The sequence below is a fragment of the Lepidochelys olivacea genome (genome assembly GCF_965140295.1).
Source record: "Lepidochelys olivacea isolate rLepOli2 genome assembly, chromosome: 6".
Taxonomy (NCBI): domain Eukaryota; kingdom Metazoa; phylum Chordata; order Testudines; family Cheloniidae; genus Lepidochelys; species Lepidochelys olivacea.
Window position 1 is genome coordinate 40,066,956 of NC_140416.1, and position 19,038 is coordinate 40,085,993.

The 19,038-nt window shown below is 42.0% G+C and overlaps 1 protein-coding gene across 1 annotated transcript in view; it reads left to right on the forward strand.

Annotated features, from left to right (window-relative positions):
• Nucleotides 1-19,038, forward strand: part of KIF18A (kinesin family member 18A) — a 108,287-nt gene that overhangs the window by 30,369 nt on the left and 58,880 nt on the right. Inside the window, exons 6-8 of the mRNA XM_084631415.1 lie at nucleotides 11,665-11,841; nucleotides 12,413-12,487; nucleotides 12,765-12,874. Of these exons, the coding sequence (XP_084487541.1) occupies nucleotides 11,665-11,841; nucleotides 12,413-12,487; nucleotides 12,765-12,874 (362 nt within the window). The remainder of the gene's footprint in view (nucleotides 1-11,664; nucleotides 11,842-12,412; nucleotides 12,488-12,764; nucleotides 12,875-19,038) is intronic.

The window sequence follows — 19,038 nt, forward strand, 5'->3', positions numbered from 1 at the left end:
CCTGTTGTCTAAACATCTCTTGACTTGATTACTGTAACCCCTCCTCCTCTCTGGACTCCCTAAAACCCAGATCACTCCTCTAAAGTACATAATGCAGCGTTAAAGTTCTTCCTTATCTACCAGTAAAGGCATGTCTCTTCTCTCTTTACATCCCTCCTCCAGCTCCTTCTTGCTCCCTATAGCTATTTCTACACTTTACTGCTGGGGGAATTCTGCGTACAATATTTTAAAATTTTGCAAATTTTATTTGTCAAAATAACACTATATAATCACACCAGTTTCAATTATTTTGGTAATTTATTTCAAAATACCTATCAGCACTATGTCTATAACAATACAGAGACAAAAAAAAATTCCTCCAGGAGTAGAGAGTTAAGGAAACCCCTACGACAATCCATTTCCTCCCCCCAGAATCCAGAAGGGGGACCAGAAATCTGCACTCTTTAACCCCCAAGCCCAGCTACACACCTCCAGGCCAATCACTCGCATGCACCCCCTACTCCCTCCCCACCCAGACCCCAGCTGCAGGCCCCCAGCCCAGACATTCGCGCATGCACACACCAAGAGCCCATGGATCCAGAGGGAGAAACAGTGTGATGCTGGGTCCCAGGCTTGTATGGAGTTTCCTGCAGGACGCCTCCTTCCTTCAGAGCATGCTGAGACCTGCAGCAGTTCGGAATCCTCCAGCTCCCTCCCTGTTCCCCCAGCAGTGTCTTCTACGTGTGAGCTGGACTCTGCTGGGTCCAGTAGCCCCTAGTGGCAGCCAGCAGTTCTGCAGCCCATTTCTGTGGAGGAAAAGGAAATTCTGCCCAAAAACCATTAATTTCTGTGCAAATTCTACATGTGCAGTGGCACAGAATTCTTGCAGGAATAACACTTCAAGCTAGGGCTGTGATTCCCCTGCTCACGTACACATGCTCACACTAGCTTTCATTAAGCTAGCATGTGTATAAATAGCATTGTAGCCACTGTTGCATGGATAGCAGCAGTGGCGGAATGGTTGAGTTGTGCCAAGTACATATTTGCGCCACATGTCTAATACGCTAGACCTCTGCTGTCCTCCTTCAGATGACTCTAATATACTTGTTTCTTCCTCATTATCTATAAAAAGTTTTAAAAATAGTTTTTCCACTCCATTATTACATTGAATGAAATCAGGAAAAACTAATTCTAATGAGAGTTCAAGTTTTGTTTTATTTTTCTATCTCCTTTAGGGCTCTGAATTCACTTTAAGATGTAGTCATGAAAAGTGCTGTATTAAGAGCTAGGTATTATCTAGTCTTATATGTCTGGTTCTTAGATTGTATCCAGCATAGCTGTAGCTGTGTCGGTCCCAGGATGTTAGAGAGACAAGGTGGGTGGGGTCATATCTTTTATTGGACCAAATTCAGTTGGTGAGAGAGACACACTTTCGAGCCACCCAGAGCTCTTCCCCAGATCTAGACCTGATGATGTTACTTCACCTACCTTGGTTCTTAGATTGTAAGTGTACTCATAATGGGGCAGGAGCTAGTTGGATCCTGTACAATGCCAAACACACTATTGGTGCTTACCTAATTATATTTAATATCTTTAATAATAACTTATCTAACCACTTTCATTCACTTTCAGAAGTGAACAATCCCAAAATCTTTTCTTATGTTTAAGCAAACTCTCATGATATTTTTAAATAATAAAGTTGATAATCTAAATGGTGGTATTTATTGCATAACTGCAGTCCTGAAAAAAGCCTAAAATGCATATTTAATGGAAGACCTCAAAAGAATAACTTCTGTTGTCATAAATGCACAGCTGTGGCATCAATGTTTTTGAAGCTGAAGTGCCTCTTGCTGTCTTTGTGATTCCTGTACTGTCACCCGTTAAGCTGCAGTCCTGATGCTCCAACTCAATATTTTCACACGGTTAGGTCTTTTTCATAATTCTTTTATAGTTTAAGTGTTTGCAAAGTATTGGCATTAGCCTATCGCACTAATTACTTCATCTCACTCTTTTGTATTAGTTATGGAATTAGCCAGCAGGAAACTTTTGAAGGAAGAAAAACTAAACATTGTTTCAGCTGATGTCTGTCTTAGTTGCATTGGATTTTGGTCATCACTTTATCACAGGGTTACAGAATATTCCATAATTAAAATATTTCAGTTTTCTGGATTAAAATAACAATTATTACATTTTTAACACTGCTGCTTGCACTATGTGTTCAGGTTCCACATTAAAAGTGCACTTTGTGTCTTCCCATCATGAGTACTTACGGCAGCTGCACTTTATCTGGAAAGGGGAAAATGCCTCCCTTTTGCTTACACTTCATAGTATAAAATGCATTGCTAGATAATTTTTGAAGAGCCTTCTGGAGGCTTGTTAGAAGCAGGCAACTGCAATTGCAATGGAGAAGCAGGAAGGAGTAGATCCCTGCTAACTGAGAGACTGATGAGGACATCCCCTCTATTGTAGAGGACAATCATAAAAAATAATCTCTGCCTCACATGTCATAGAATTGTGGAAATGTAAGGCTAGATGAGACCTTGAGAATTCATCAAGTCCAACCCATGCCCTGAGACAGGACCAAGTAAACCTAGACAATCCATTACAGGGGTTTGTCCAACCTGTTCTTAAAAATCTCCAATTATGGGGATTTGACAACCTCATTTGGAAGCCTGTTCCAGGGCTTAACTACTCTTACTATGAAAACCTTTTTAATTATATCGAACCTAAATCTCATTTGCTGCAGATTTAGTCCATTACTACTTTCAGTAGACATGAAAAACAGTTGACCCCATCCTCTTTATAACAGCCCTTTACATACTGAAGACTGTTATCTGATCCTCCTTCAGTCATCTTCTCTCAACACTAAATATGCCCAGTTCCTTCCTCATAAATTAGGTTTTCTAAACCTTTTATATAATTTTTTGTTACTCTTCTCTGGACTCTTTCCAATTTGTCCACGTTTTCCCTAAAGTTTGATGCCCAGAATTGGACATAATACTCCAGCTGCCGAGTAGAGCTGGGCAATTACCTCCTTTGACTTACGTAAACTCTCCAGTTAATACACCCCAGAATGCATTAGCCTTTTCCATAGCTGCATCACATTGTTGACTCATATTCAATTTGTGATTCACTATGACCCCCAGATCCTCTTCAGCAGTATTACCATCTAGGCAGTTATTACCCATTTTGTAGTTCTCAATTTGATTTTTTTTTCCTTCCGAAATATAGTACTTTTTTATGAATTTCATCTTGTTGCGTTCAGACTCCAATTTGTTGAGTTTGTTTTGAATTCTACTACTGTTTTCCAAAGTGCTTGCAACCCACCCCCGCTTGGTGTCATCTGCAAATTTTATAAGCGTTCCCCCCTCTGTTATCCAAGTCATTTAATGAAAATATTCAATAGTACTGGGCTCAGGACAGACCTGGAGGGCCTCACTAGATATACCCTCTCAGTTTCACAGCAAATCATTGGTAACTACTCTTCAGCTACAGTCTTTCAACCAGTTATACACCCATCTTTACAGTAATTTTCATCTACATCACATTTCTGTAGTTTGTTTATGAAAATGTCATGTGGGACTGTGTTAAAAGCTTTACTAAAATCAAGATATATCACGTTACTGCTCCCCTCCCCCCACCCCCTTCCACTTGGCCAGTAACCCTGTCAAATGAGGAAATTATGTTGATTTGTCATAATTTGTTTTTGACAAATGTATGCTAGCTATTCCTTATAATCCTGTTATCCCCTAGGTGCTTACAAATTGATTGTTTAATTTTTCCAGTTGCTCTGCAACTATTGAAGTCAGACTGTTAGATCTATAATTCCTCGAGTCCTCCTTGTTTCCCTTTCTAATGATAGGTTTTATGTTTTCCCTTCTCCAGTCCTCTGGAAACTCACCTGTCCTCCATGAGTTTGCAAATATAGTTGCTAATGCTTCCAAAATTACTTCAGCTCGTTCCTTAATTTAAGTACCCTAGGATGAATGTATCAGGCTTTGCCAACTTGAGTACATCCAACTTATCTAAATATTCTTTAGTCTGTTCTTTCTCTGTTTTGGTTTTCATTCCTTCCCCCTTGTTAATATTAATTGTGTTGACTATCTGGTCACCATTAACCTTTTCAGTGACGAATGAAGCAAAATAGGCTTTAAGCACTCTGTCATCAGTTATTAGCTTTCCTTCCTGTCTAAGTAGAGAACTTGGTGTATCTCATCTTTATCTTGCACCTAATATATTTAAAGAACCACTTCTTACTGACTTTTATGTCGCTTGCTATGTATCTTGTGTCTTAACCTTTCTGATTTTGTCCTTCATGATTTTACTATTCTTTTGTGCTCCTCCTTAGCAATTCGTCAATGTTCCCACTTTTTGTAGGATTCCTTTTTGATTTTCAGGTCATTAAAGAGCTCCTGATGAAGCCCTATTGGCCTCTTCCTATTTTTTTTCCTATCTTTCCTTTGCACCAGGATAGTTTGCAGTTGTGCCTTTAATAACGTCTCCTTGAGAAACTGCCAGCTTTCCTGAACGACTTTTTCCCTTTTTCTTTTCCATTTTCTTCCCGATTTTCTTCCCATCGGACCCTACCTACCAGTTCTCTGAGGACAACAGACTTTAACAAACTCTTTCTGTTGCTCTCATGCTTTCCTTTCCTTAGAATTATAAAATCTAACATTTCATGATCATCTTCACCCAAATTACCTTCTATTTTCAGATTTGCTACCAATTCCTCCCTGTTGGTCAGAATCAAGTTTAAAATGGCTCTCCCACTCGTTACTTACTCACCTTCCTGAAACAAAAAGTTGTCCCTAATATATACAAGAACTTACTGGAAATCTTGTGTTTTGCCATGTTACTTTAACTACCCAGATATCTGTTGGAAAAGTCTCCCATTACTACCAGGTCTTGTGTTTTTGGAGATTTCTGTTGTTTGTTCTAGAAATGCCTTGTCCACCTCCTCTTCCTGATTTGGTGGACTATAGTAGACCACTACCATGATGCAGCTCCTTTTTTTTATCTTTACCCAGAGACTTTCAACTGGTCTGCCTCTCAACTCTTTCTGGACCTCAGAACAAATGTATATATTCTTGATATAAACTGCATCACCACTTCCCTTTTTATCCTACCTGCCCTGCCAGAGCAAGCTGTAGCCTTCTCTATCAATATTCCAGTCATGAGACTTATCCTATCAAGTCTCTGATGCCGATTAAGTCATCATTCAGCTTACGGACTAATACTTCCCGTTCTTCCTGTTTATTCTCAATACTCCTTGCATTTGTGTATAGACATGAAGGTTTTGAGCAGATTCCCCCATTTATTTCACTTTTGTTGTTCCTATGACCCTATTGAAAATTTCCATGTCTTCCCCACTTCCGACCCCCACACATATAGCCCTCTCTCAAGGTTACCTTTTTTATTGCATGCCTGTGGACTTTTGTCATCTGCCCTCTTTAAACCTTGTTTAAAGTTCTCCTCTTTACTATAGCCAAACTAGGACTCCTGAAAAGAAATCAGTATAGCTTTAAACTACAAAGCACTTCACGCTGAAGCAATATACAAAGTCTCTATGGTGTTCTCAGCTATTGACTCTGAGTTGTCTTGAAATGAAAGTCACCCTGCTGCATACTCTGTCCAAAGCCCCATTCTCTACTTTGAAGAGTTCCTTGGCTGTTTTTTTTCCCAACCCCAGGGAGTAAACATTTCCATCATTTTGTCACTGTGATCATCTCAAAGAAGAGTAATCTAGTGAAAACAAATATAGCTAAGATTTTCCACTTAAATGTCAGCTTTAAAAGGACTGGATGGATCCAGGTGTGGGATTGATAATTGAATCACTGGTTTAAATTGTTGCCCAGTGTTGTCCTAAATACTGCAAGAAAAAAAGACTAGACACCAGAAATATGGTTAACTGGGCCACAACTTTGTCACACATCTGGAAACTAGCTAACAATAACTCATCCATTGCAAGTTATCTTTCCTTGTAACTCATACCACATGGCAGAAGGCTGTTCGCCCCCCACCTAGTTAACCTAGTACCAGTACTGTTGATGGGGACCCGACTGCCCTCATACAAGGGTGGGGGGAGGAGAGAAGGGGTTGTTTCCTTGCTGTACCAGACAACAGGAGCCCTAGCATTCTTCTAAAATGTTTAATATTCTGGTTTATCAGGTGCTATTGAATGAGAATGTGCACAGGGAACCTGCTATGTTGTGACAAAATGGATTTTAAAACTTAACCTACCCATGTGTCCCTGAACTGCTGAGAGGAAGGTGAAAAATGCCACATTTCCTCACTGCCAAACTGATCTGGGAAATATTCCTTTCCCAGTCCTCAAAAGATGACTAGCATGATGCCCTTAGCAAGGTCTAAAAAACCCGATTTTACTCTAACCCCCATGAGTGGGGCGCATTCTTTCCTGGCATGGAATAGCAGCCCTGGGCAGGGAGAATGGTTATAAGTCCTCTCGGATGTACAGGAGCCAATAAACATATGCTGCATCCTTCAGCCACAGAGCTCTCCTCAAGCCCAGAAGGAGGAGTGGAAGGGGTTTAGGGTTTTATTCCCTTGCTGGCCCAGACGAAGCCAACAAATCTCTAAGGCTACAAGGGCCTGTGAGCATTTGGTTCCTGTGTCTATGGGAATCTTACCCTGTGGATTTATTTGGTGCAGGATGAGGTCCTTAGTAGCTACAATCTTATCATCTGATAGCGATTCAGTGGGTATTGTGAAAAGTTTCTTCTTTGAGTGATTGCTCATGTCGATTCCAAGTAGGTGTACATGCACCACATGCACGGTTGTTGGACGGTTTTCCCCTAGCGGTACCCATCCGGTTGACTGTGGAACCCCCTGGAGTCGCACCTTCAAGATGGTGTGTATGTATGTCCTTGCCGACCCGCAGCCTCTTCAGTTCCTTCTTACCACTCGTTATGGTCATTTGAGCAGCTCTCTTGCTACTGCAAACGATCCCCTAGTGGACTCTTTCTTGTTGACTCTGTAAATAGTTAAAAACTTAGTATTAGTTAGTCAAGAAGTTTTTGGTCATCTTAGATATGTTTCAATTGGGGGTTTTCCCACACTGTTTCCCCCCCACCCAGGGACTGGGGCAAGCCTTGGTCTCAAGGGTTTCAGCCATGTAGGTCCTGTCTAAAATCCATGCCCAACGGAGACCCACACAACTCCTGTTTAAAGTCTTTGGGGCAAGCCCATCAGACTGAGAAGTGTAAAATCTGCAGAGGCTTCTGCCCAAAGACAAAAAAGGAGAGGGACTTCAGGATGAAATGGCTCCTTATGGTCTCAGCCCTCTATCCCCAGCCAGCTTCGGGAGCATCCGACCCCAAGCCCAGTACTTCTGTGTGCAGCACACTAGCCTCGGTAACAGGCCACACACCGAGAAAGAATTTGGGCTCCAGGGACCCTCGGCACCACGAGTCCCCAGCGCCGAAGACCTCCTTTGGTACGAGCACCCATTTGCTGGTGTCAGACCTCTTCTTTTTGTGCGACAGAGGTTGCTCTCCCACTAAATCAGTGGTACGAGGAAGCACCAACAGGTGAGTCCCATCCTGCTCCAGCTCCTACTCAGCTGGCACCATTGACTCTGGCTTCACAGGGAGGTCTGTCGAGTATGGTTCTAATGGACTCCCTGGTGCAGGAGGGTCGAGAGGAGGATTTAGACCTCCCCTCCACACCGGACACCTTTGGAGGCTGCCAGAGACCTCATAGCAATGACAGCGCAGACCCCATCCAGCACCACCACAGAGAGGCACCATGCCCTCTAAGGGCAAGCCAGTGATGATGCAGCACCCTTCGTCCTCACCCCAGCGCCGCTCCCCGGCACCATCTCACTCGGCACCGCTTTGGTCACGGAGCTCGGAATCCTCATCAGAGGCAAATCATACACCTCTAGGCGAAGCTGGCACCACTCGTGGCACTGCTCCAGACAGGAGGAAGGGCAGCCTTTGCCTATAATGGCATGGCCACCACAGTGGCAGGCACTGGCTCAGTGGCCCTTCTGGACCCCGTGGGCCTACCGCCAAGTCCAAAGGCCAGATCTTATCTGTGGTTTTGGAGGCATGGTCCCCTCTATCTTAATCAGTATTTGTTGCCCATGAACCTCCGCGTGGACTCGAGTTGGGCACGTAGGTCAGCACCAAAATAGCGGCAGGAGCCGGGGCCGGAATAAGACGGACACAGGGGCCAGCACCGCTCCTGCCATCACACAGGGCACTTCAGTGCAAGGGGATCCCTGTGAACCAGAGAGGCAGAAAGACCCAGTTCCCCAGTGGGCATCTTCCTCCTCTTTTCCTGATGAAGCCGGGGCAGGCACATCCACCACACTGCCAGCCATGGACAACAGAGCCCACCAGGAGTTGATTAGAAGGGTGGCTCAAAATTTGGGCACGCAGGCAGCAGCGGTGGCAGAGGAGACCAACCCCTTGGTTGATATTCTGTTGCCCAAGGGTCCCTTAAGGGTGGCTTTGCCCCTCATTAAAACAGTCAATAACACTACAAAAGCGTTGTGACGAATGCCTGCCTCTTTTCCCCTGCATGGCAAAAGGGTGGGTGGGGAGAGGAAGTACTTTGTGCCTTCAAAAGATTGAGTACTTGTTCACTCACCCTCAGCCAAACACGCTGGTGGTGGAGGCGGCCAACAAGAAGGAAAGACGGGAACAGCTGAGACCGACCCCTAAGTCCAAGGTGTCTAAGAAACTGGATCTCTTTGTTAGGAAGGTATACTCTCCGGGGGACTCCAGCTTCAAGTTCCAAACCAGCAGGCAGTCCTCAGCCGCTATAGTTTTAATTCCTGGAACACGTTGTCCAAATGTAAAGAGCTTCTTCCAGCAGACTCCCGCTCTGAATTTGCTGCTGTCCTGGAGGAACGCAAGGTCGTAGCAAGGACCTCCTTACAGGTCTCCTTAGACTCGGCAGCCCGTACCATGGCAACAGGGAGGGGCTATCTACTCTACTCTTTTCCGCCCTTCCCGCTTGTACACAAGGTCCTGCTGAAGGTCAGAAGGGAGGGAGAATCAATGATCTTAATAACACCAGTGTGGCTTCGCCAGCAGTGCTTCATCACATTTCTAGACCTGTCAGTGGACACGCCTATAACCTTGCCCCTGGTCCGAGACTTAATCACCAAGGGCCTTGGCTGTGTCTAGCATCCCTATCTGAAGTGTCTCCATCTCACGGCATAGAAACTCCGTGGTTAAACCCCTCGGAGCTCACATGCTCAGACCCTATTAGAGAGGTCCTCCTTAGCAGCAGGAAGCCATCCCCTAGGGCCACCTATCTGGCCAAGAGGAAAAGATTCTCCATTTGGCATTACAAAAACACACTCCATCCTTACAGTCATAGATTCCTTTTATCCTGGACTATTTGCTGCACCTAAAATGGGAAGGTCTGTTGGTATCATCAATAAAAGTGCACCTGGCAGCTATCTCAACTTTCCACCCCCATTTGCCTGGTCACTCAGTTTTCACGAACTCCATGGTGGACTGCTTCCTCAAGGGATTAGATAGTCTCTACCCTCAGGTAAAACAGCCAATTCCCTCATGGTATCTCAACCTTGTGCTCTCTAGACTGATGGGACCTCCTTTCGAGCCTTTAGCAACATGCTCTCTCCTCTACCTTTCCTGGAAAGTAGCGTTCTTGGCAGCTATAACTTCAGCTAGGAGGGTGTCTGAGCTTAAGACCTTAACCTCCGAGCCCCCGTACAAGGTCTTCTATAAGGACAAGGTGCAGTTGCGACCGCCCCTGTCCTTCCTCCTGAACGTAGTTTCACAATTCCATGTGAACCAGGACATTTTTCTTCCTACGTTCCTTCCTAAGCTGCATGCTAGCAACAGGGAACGAATGTTCCACTCCCTAGATGTCAGGTGAGCATTAGCCTTCTAAATTAAAAGAACAAAGCCATTTCGAAAATCAGTGCAACTCTTCATTGCAATCGCAGAGTGCATGAAAGGGCTTCCAGTCTCATCCCAAAAGATATCTTCTTGTATCATGTCCTGTATCCAGGCATGCTATGATTTGGCAAAGATACCTGCCCCTGCACTGATAGCACACTCCACAAAGGCACAGGCATCCTAAGCTGCATTCCTGGCACAAATTCCTATCCAAGATCTCTGTAGGGCATCGATGTGGTCGTCCGTCCACACCTTTACAGCCCACTACGCAATTACACAGCAGACCAGAGATAATACCGCTCTGCCAAAAGCTGCGCTACAATCAGTGATTCCATAAACTCCAACCTCACCTCCTAGGTAATACTTGGAAGTCACCTACTTGGAATCTACATGATGTGACAAAGTTCCTGCTCTATCTTGGTGGGTCTTGACTTATTGGCGGATTTGCTCGCCTTGGAGCTTCACAGCAGCCTTCAGCGTGGCCGTTTTTCTGAACCCACAGTCCAGGTCGACGACTCCTGTGTCTGACCAGGAGTTGGGAGGGTTTGGGGGGAACCCGGGCCTGCCCTCTACTCCGGGTTCCAGCCCAGGGCCCTGTGGAATGCAGCTGTCTAGAGTGCCTCCTGGAACAGCTGTGCGACAGCTACAACTCCCTGGGCTACTTCCCCACGGCCTCCTCCCAACACCTTCTTTATCCTCACCATAGGACCTTGCTCCTGGTGTCTGATAATGCTTGTACACCTCAGTCCTCCAACAGTCTGCATTCTCACTCTCAGCTCCTAGTGCCTCTTGCTCCCAGCTCCTCACACACAAACCACAAACTGAAGTGAACTCCTTTTTCAAACCCAGGTGCCCTGATTAGCCTGCCTTAATTGATTCTAGTAGCTTCTCAATTAGCTGCAGGTGTTCTAATCAGCCTGTCTTAATTGTCTCCAGAAGGTTCCTGATTGTTCTGGAACCTTCCCTGTTATCTTACCCAGGGAAAAGGGACCTACTTAGCTTGGGGCTAATATATCTGCCTTCTATTACTCTCCTATAGCCATCTGGCCTGACCCTATCACAATGAGCAATCACTCAAAGAAGAAAAAACTGTTACCTACCTCTCGTAACTGTTGTTCTTCGAGATGTGTTGTTCATGTCCATTTGAAGACCCACCCGCCTTCCCTCTGTCAGAGTATCCGGCAAGAAGGAATTGAAAGGCGGTGGGTTGGCAGGGACCTATATACACTGCCATGAAGGCGTGAATCTAGGGGGCTCCACAGCTGACCCAACAGGTACCGCTAGGGGAAAAACCTTCTGACGACTGTGCACGCAACACGTGTACACCTATTTGGAATGGACATGAGCAACACATCTCAAAGAACAACTGTTCTGAGAGATAGGTAATCGGTTTGGTTTTGTTTGTTTTCAATATAGATGATAGAGATTCCACCCTAGTCCATTTTCTGTGCCAGTACAAGGCTGTCCGCATTACAAAAATCACCCTTCTCCGCTATCTAGGGTATAGAAACCAAATTGCTAACTTTTTCAAAAATTTGAGCAATAAATACACTAATTCTTGATTTTTGTGGGGAAAGATTTAAAGTGGACAGTGTGATTTGGGTGGGGGTGTAGTTTAGAGGAAGATTACTAATGGAAGTGAAAGATTACAAGTCTTTATCACTTGCTACTAATGAATGTACTATTGTCTTTGTGGGATTATTAAGTTTTGAAAGAGACTTTTAAGGTAGGTCAAATATACTAACTTCCATAATCCATAAAAACACTTGTCACTTTTTATTTCCAGAGCAAGAAACAACACATTCCTTATCGTAACAGCAAGCTTACTCGTTTATTGAAAGATTCTCTTGGAGGGAATTGTCGAACTATAATGATAGCTGCTGTTAGTCCTTCTTCTATGTTCTATGATGACACTTACAACACTCTTAAGTATGCAAACCGAGCAAAAGATATTAAATCTTCTGTAAGTAAATTTATACAACTTATTTTGCAAGTATTGGAGTCTACAAAATTAAAATAGCATAGGATTAAAAGAATGAAGCAGTTACGTGTCTAGAGAACCATGTAACTTACAATTTACTTGGCTTTTGCATCAAAATTGTGTTGAATCATGTAGTCTAATATCCTTTATTTTCTTATTTATATTTTCCACTTCTTAAATATTTTTAAGATGAGCTACATTAGAAATCAAATATATTTTTAAGGTAAATGCCAAAGCTAATCTTCAAGAATGCAAACCAGGGAAATCCTAGATCTCAATGCATTTTACAAAGGTAGTTAGGTATCATTATCCCCAATTTTCTATGTTTGTGAAACATGTGCCCTTGGTCATGCAGACCATGCCCGTAACCACTGGCAGAATTAGGAATAGAACCACTGTCTTCTGGTTTCCAGTCTGATCTAACAACATACTTTTGTCTCGTCTTGTAATACAGTTCAAATGTAATTAGTGATATTTCTATCTAATGCACTTAGTGTGTATGATGTATCATAAAGAATGTTGTTAAAATTTAACTTTCTCTTTTCCTTAACAGTTGAAAAGCAATGTTGTTAGTTTGGACAGTCATATAAGTCAATATGTTAAGATTTGCAATGAACAAAAGAAAGAGGTATGTCCGTCTTAATCACTGTAATTACTATACTAATGTCACTGAGGTATAAGCAGAAAGTGTATAATGAATGAAAGCGTTGGGTAAGATTTGTCTTACCATGTCTCTGTAGTTTTCCTAAGAAGCAAATGTTTCCATGTTCTATTTAGGGGGATATTCCTAACTGTTAATTTAAAAATGCCTCTTGCAAGACGAGAGGCACAGAAAGATGGTGAAAAATAAGTTACACAAGGCAAGCTTTGTATTACAATCCAAACATATTGTCCTCATTTTTCAGATCATAATGCTGAAAGAGAAACTGAGAGCATATGAAGAAGAAAAAGCAGCCATTCCTGAAAAGCATGGTACAAGTGTTCTTTCAAACCAGCAGCAAGTGGAAATTCAAAGGTAACATCATATTAAGGTCTCATTTTCACAAGTTTAGGTTTCCAGAATTTTACCATAGCCTTGTAAAATCAGTTCTATACTTTTTTTAAAAATCTTTGTTTCAGCTTGGTTCATGTTGATCCCTCTGGAGTAGATGTGACATTATACTCAATATTGTTTTACACTACATCTTGGTGGAGGGATTTAAAATAAAACAAATCTCAGGACAGACTCTTTGTAATTGGTCTCTCTTGACTCTACTACAGAACTTTAACTTAATGGCAGGAAAAATATCAGTTGGTGACCTTAATGAACATTATTATTTTATTTTATTTTTTTTACTTCCTATTCAATGATAAACTTTCAGCTATTAAATTTCAACATGGGCATATGAGCTTCCTAAAGCTATATATTAAAGGACATATCTTCCATTTATAATATTCTGATTGCAAAAACACTACTGTAAAGGAACAATCTAGTTTTTCCTGTTTTAAAAAAAAAAAAGTTTAACTGCTAGACTGGAGTTAGTGGTTCAGCAAAAGCAAGTAGCAACAGGGTATAAATTTTCATTATATTGAGCTTTCTATTTAAAGGTTCAGAAACCATGCACACTATACAGCAAAAAAAGCAGATAGTTGAACCTTTTAATAAGCCTGTAAAATGGAGATACTTGACTGAGACGTTGTATAAATTAAGAAATACTTGTAAAGTGTGTAAAAGATAAAAAAGTGTGACATATTAACTGAAAATCCTTCTTAAATTGTGTGGCTAAACAATAACCCAAAAAAAAAAAAACCCAAAACACTACACTCCTGGAATCCTAAAAAGGACATTGGTCTGCTTACTGATTAGTGGCCAAATAGAAAAACACAAATTGATTTTACCCGGTTTCTCATCCATGTTTCTAATGGAACATGAAATGCATTCAGATAATTTGAAAAATAAAAAGTTTTCTGAAAAAATCTTGACGACTGATTGTCTCTTTTTAAAAGGAAAACAGAAGATTTAAGCATTTGATGCTTTAACTATCTAGCTAAATTATTGGGTAAAACACTATAAGAGTTCTGTGGAAGTCAAGGTACCCACTCAGTTCATGTACATCAGCATTTGGGGGGGGGGGGGGAATGGCGAAGTTCTGAGATCTGTAGATATTTTCCTATTAAATATTTATCAGTTTGACAAAAGTGTGGCTATTTACTCTGGTCAGCAGTGTTTGTTTACCGTTCAGCACTGAGCTTTACAAAAATCTGAACTTCACCATTGAGCATTTATTTTAAAATGTTTATCTTGTATGCAATCTTTTTTTTTTTTTAAACAATTTGTTCAGTTTGCATTATCTGTGATTTATGTATGTTGGAGCTACTGAAGTTCGATAAACTGTCAGGTAATTTATCTTTTTAACTACTGATATATCTTGGGCTAGATACTGTCATCCTGTTAAAAGCAGGACACTATACACAATTTTTTTTTTCCTAGCCAAGGATTCATATAGTGTAATGGAGTTCTTCCCTAATATTGAAAGACAAATATATTGGGAAAATCTCACAAATATACTTGGAATGCATAAAAATAGACCCCTTGAATCTAAATGTTTTAATTAAAGTACTTGATTATGGTGTATATGATGAAACTAAAACTTCACAAAATGCAGTTTCACTAATCCTATAATGTTATGCTGATTCTATAAGATTGCTTTCCCTATCTTTGGTTGAGTCAGATATATATATTAACTTTATTCCTGCTGTAAAGTGATTCTAAGCCATGTGTCAATTTTGCCTAATCACTTCAAGATTTCACAAAGGTCCCTATAAAACGGGAGGATAAAGGTCTGAAAACACTGGTCAATAGACGGAAAACTATCCTGGAGTAATGCTGAAGCATACCTAAGTCTCATAGTGGATAACGAATTAGATGGTGTTTGCAAGGTGATGCACTGGTCATTTTTGCTAATGTAATTCTGAGCACCATACAGAGGATTCATGGAGTAGAGAGAGGATTACTCAGTTCTGGGCACCATTTTATCAGGAAAAATATTGAGACTGCTGAGAATTCAGAGAGGAGTAACGCAAACAATCCACAAGCTAGAGAAATGGACTCAAAAAGAAAAACATAAATAACTAAATATCCATACATTGACAGTTTGGCTAACTTAGCAAGACATAGTGTGTGGGAACATCAGACATTTGTAAACACCAAGAACAGAGTGGAATTATTTGGGATGGTACAGTTTTGTGTTGAGCTAGGAGCAATAGAATGAAATTGGGAAATGGAAAACTTAGGCACAGTGTCAGGAAAAGTTTCCTGACAAATCTATTAGGGTGTTGCATAGTCTTCCAGAGGAAGTAGTTGAAGCCCATTCCATGGGATTTTGGCAACTAGGCTAGGTAAAAATCTCCAAAAATGTACTACAATCCTGCCCTAGTAGGAAGCTGCTCTAGATAGAGCTATGAAATGTTAAATTTCTTATACAGTAACATACAGTAACAATTATTGAGATTCTATCAAAAATACAAAGAAACTGGTCAAGATCTAGTTATTTAAAAGACTGGAATGTGGTGTAAATTTCTGGACAAACTAGTATTTTACATGAAGTGGTCTATTTTTTTTTTCTTTGTACTAATAATTTTGTAAGGCTCTGTTTATATTGTAGAATCTGGGAACATGTGCTAAGATATCAAACTTCATTGTTTGATTATTTGTGTTACCAAAAACAACGAGGAGTCCTTGTGGGCACCTCAGAGACTAACAAATTTATTTAGGCATAAACTTTCGTGGGCTAGAAACCAATTCATCAGATGCATGGAGTGGAAAATACAGTAGCAGGTATATTTATACATAATACATGAAAAGATGGGAGTTGCCTTACCATGTGGGAGGGTCAGTCTAACGAGACAATTCAATTAACAGTAGAATACAAAGGGAAGAAAAATCACTTTTGAAGTGGTAATGAGGGTGGCCCATTTCAAACAGTTGACAAGAAGGTGTGAATAACAGTAGGGGAAAATTAGTATGGTAAAATTAGGTTTTTGTAATGACTTATCCACTCCCAGTCTTTATTCAGGCTTAATTTGATGGTGTCCAGTTTGCAAATTAATTCCAGTTCTGCAGTTTCACATTGGAGTCTGTTTTTGAAGATTTTTAATTGAAGAATTGCCACTTTTAAGCCTGTTATTGAGTGAACAGGGAGGTTAAATTGTTCTCCTACTGGTTTTTTAATGTTGTAATTCCTGATGTCAGATTTGTGTCCATTTATTCTTTTGCACAGAGACTGGCCCGTTTGGCCAATGTACATGGCAGAGGGGCATTGTTGGCGCACGATGGCATATATCACATTGGTAGATGTGCGATGAACAAGCCCCTGATGGTGTGGCTGATGTGGTTCAGTCCCATGATGGTGTCCCTTGAATATGCAGACAGAGTTGGCACCGGGGTTTGTTGCAGGGTTTGGTTCCTGGGTTAGTGTTTTTGTTGTGTGGTGGGTAGTTGCTGGTGAGTATTTGCTTCAGGTTGGGGGGCTGTCTGTAAGTGAGGACTGGCCTGTCTCCCAAGGTCTGAGAGAGTAAGGGATCATCCTTCAGGATAGGTTGTAGATCCTTGATGATGCACTGGAGAGGTTTTAGTTGGGGGCTGAAGGTGATGGCTAGTGGCGTTCTGTTACTTTCTTTGTTGGGCCTGTCCTGTAGTAGATGACTTCTGAGGACCCGTCTGGCTCTGTCAATCTGTTTCTTAACTTCATTAGGTGGATATTGTAGTTTTAAGAACACTTAATAGAGATCCTGTAGGTGTTTGTCTCTGTCTGAGGGATTGGAGCAAATGCAGTTGTATCTTAGAGCTTGACTGTAGACAGTGGATCGTGTGATGTGGTCTGGATGAAAGCTGGAGGCATGTAGGTAAGTATAGCGGTTTCCGGTATAGGGTGGCGTTTATGTGACCATCGCTTATTAGCACTGTAGTGTCTAGGAAGTGTATCTCTTGTGTGGACTGGTTCAGGCTGAGGTTGATGGTGGGGTGGAAATTGTTGAAATCCTGGTGGAATTCCTCAAGGACCTCCTTCCCATGGGTCGAGATGATGAAGATATCATCAATGTAGCGCAAGTAGAGTAGGGATGTTAGGGGACGAGAGCTAAGGAGGCGGCGTTATGTGAAACTCTGGCTAAAATAGTAGCCTTAGCTTCTGCTGCTTCTGTTCCTGCTTGCCATCCAGCCTCTGGTGCCATCCAGCCTGCACTGCTGCTGACAGCCATTCTGAGGAGAGGAAGAGTATTCCACTCTCAGTTAATTTGTTAGCTTTCAGTACAGCCACTTAATGAAGTTATTTTTGCAGGTAGTCAGACTGTATAGAATCTGCATACCCTATCTTAGTTGTTGCTACTGCCAAATATTTTCCTGACCGTGTTCTTTGTGCATAATAGGTACTGTATAGGCCCAGGTTTCAGAGGCAAGCACTTGGACTTTGTGTATATTTGTAGCTTTCTTAGTTTCTGTAACTTTCACAGTTTTCATTGAATTATTTTGTTTTTAGGGAGGGTGTTTTGTTTCTCTCAGTGATGTTCTATTACAGTAGTGGCCAAACTGCAGGTCTTTTACCGTTAAATTGTGGCTCACAGAACCCCCCCATGCCACTCCCCATTCTTCACCTACCAGACTGGGGAGGGAAGAATAGCTCAGGACCGCTGCCTTGCAGTGGGGTGGTGGGGTAAGGGCTTATGCCCAGTAGAGAAGAGTGTCTCGGGCACACCTGCTGGAGCTCAGGGCTTCAGCAGTAGTGGGGCTGGAGCCTCAGCAGGTGTGCCCCGGCTCTCAAATTTCTGAAGATAGTCATCTGCAGCTCGGAGAATCAGTATGTTTGGCCACCCTTGTTCTATTATTTCTTCTTTTTTGATGTGGTATGCCCGGGAGAGAGAATAAATAAATGAACATCAAAAAATTGTTATCCCAAAGGTCTGGACTATTTTCCTAGGTCAGCCTCTTCTGCAAGGGAGGAAAAGACTATGGTTAGAAATGTCTGCATTTTTTTTTCTTGGCTCTATCCCTTTAGAACCCCATCACAATGAGGTTTCTGAGAATTATCCAGCTGGGGTTACTCCAATTGGCCCTTGCTGTTCTTTCAGCTGGAAAACTCTAGAGGCAGAATTGGATACTTATGTCTCTAAATTACAGTACTTGCATAATATTAATCTCTCAAGATTAAATGAGGACAAGTCACGAGTACAAAGTAAGATTCTGTTTGCTTTGTGCCTCTTCCCCTAACACAAGAACCATGGGCTACCCAATGAAATTAATAGGCAGCAGGTTTAAAACAAACAAGAGGAAGTCAACCTGTGGAACTTGTTGCTGTGGGATGTTCTGAAGACCAAAAGTATAACCAAGTTCAAAAAAGAATTAGATACATTCATGGAGGATCAATCCATAATGGCTACTAGCCAAGATGGTCAAGGAAGCAAACCCATGCTCCGGTGTCAGTAAACCTCCAACTTGCAGAAACTGACACTGGATGACAGGATGGATCATTTGAAATTGCCCCATTCTGTTCATCCCCTCTAAAACATCTGGCCACTGTCTGAAGCTATTGTAGAGCCTGATGATGGTGATTTTTGTAGTCACTCAGTTACTCCAAACTTCTAGATGTTACCTTATCATTAAGCTAACAAAATTAAAGTTATCCTTTTTTAATAAATACTCCTAAAATATATATTGTTTATTCCTCAAATTTGTTATGGTTTTTTAAAAGAAACAACAACAAACCTTTGGGACGTAATCCTAGAAAAGCTCCTGAACAGACTGCTTACTACTGTGACTAGTTCCAGTTAAACACGCCTGACAGTGAGCACTGAACTCTGCAATAAAATTAAAATTTTGAAAAGAGACTGGCTCCTTAGTGACATACACATTTTTTTTTAAAATGTTACTGTTTTATAAGCTTAGGCCCCAAGTCTTTTATAATCACTGTCACTTATTGTGATTTTTCACCTTTATTCCAGTAGAATGCAAATACCCGACTGCCCCCTGCTGCCCCCCCCGTTCCCCACTCTCTGACCCCCCTGACCCCTAACCACACCCCCGAACTCCCCTGTCCTGTATCCAACCCCTCAGCCCCCTTACCACTCTGCCTGGAGCACCTGTGGCTGGCGGCGCTACAGCCGCACTGCCCAGAGCACCAGGTCAGGCCGTGGCTCTGCAACTGC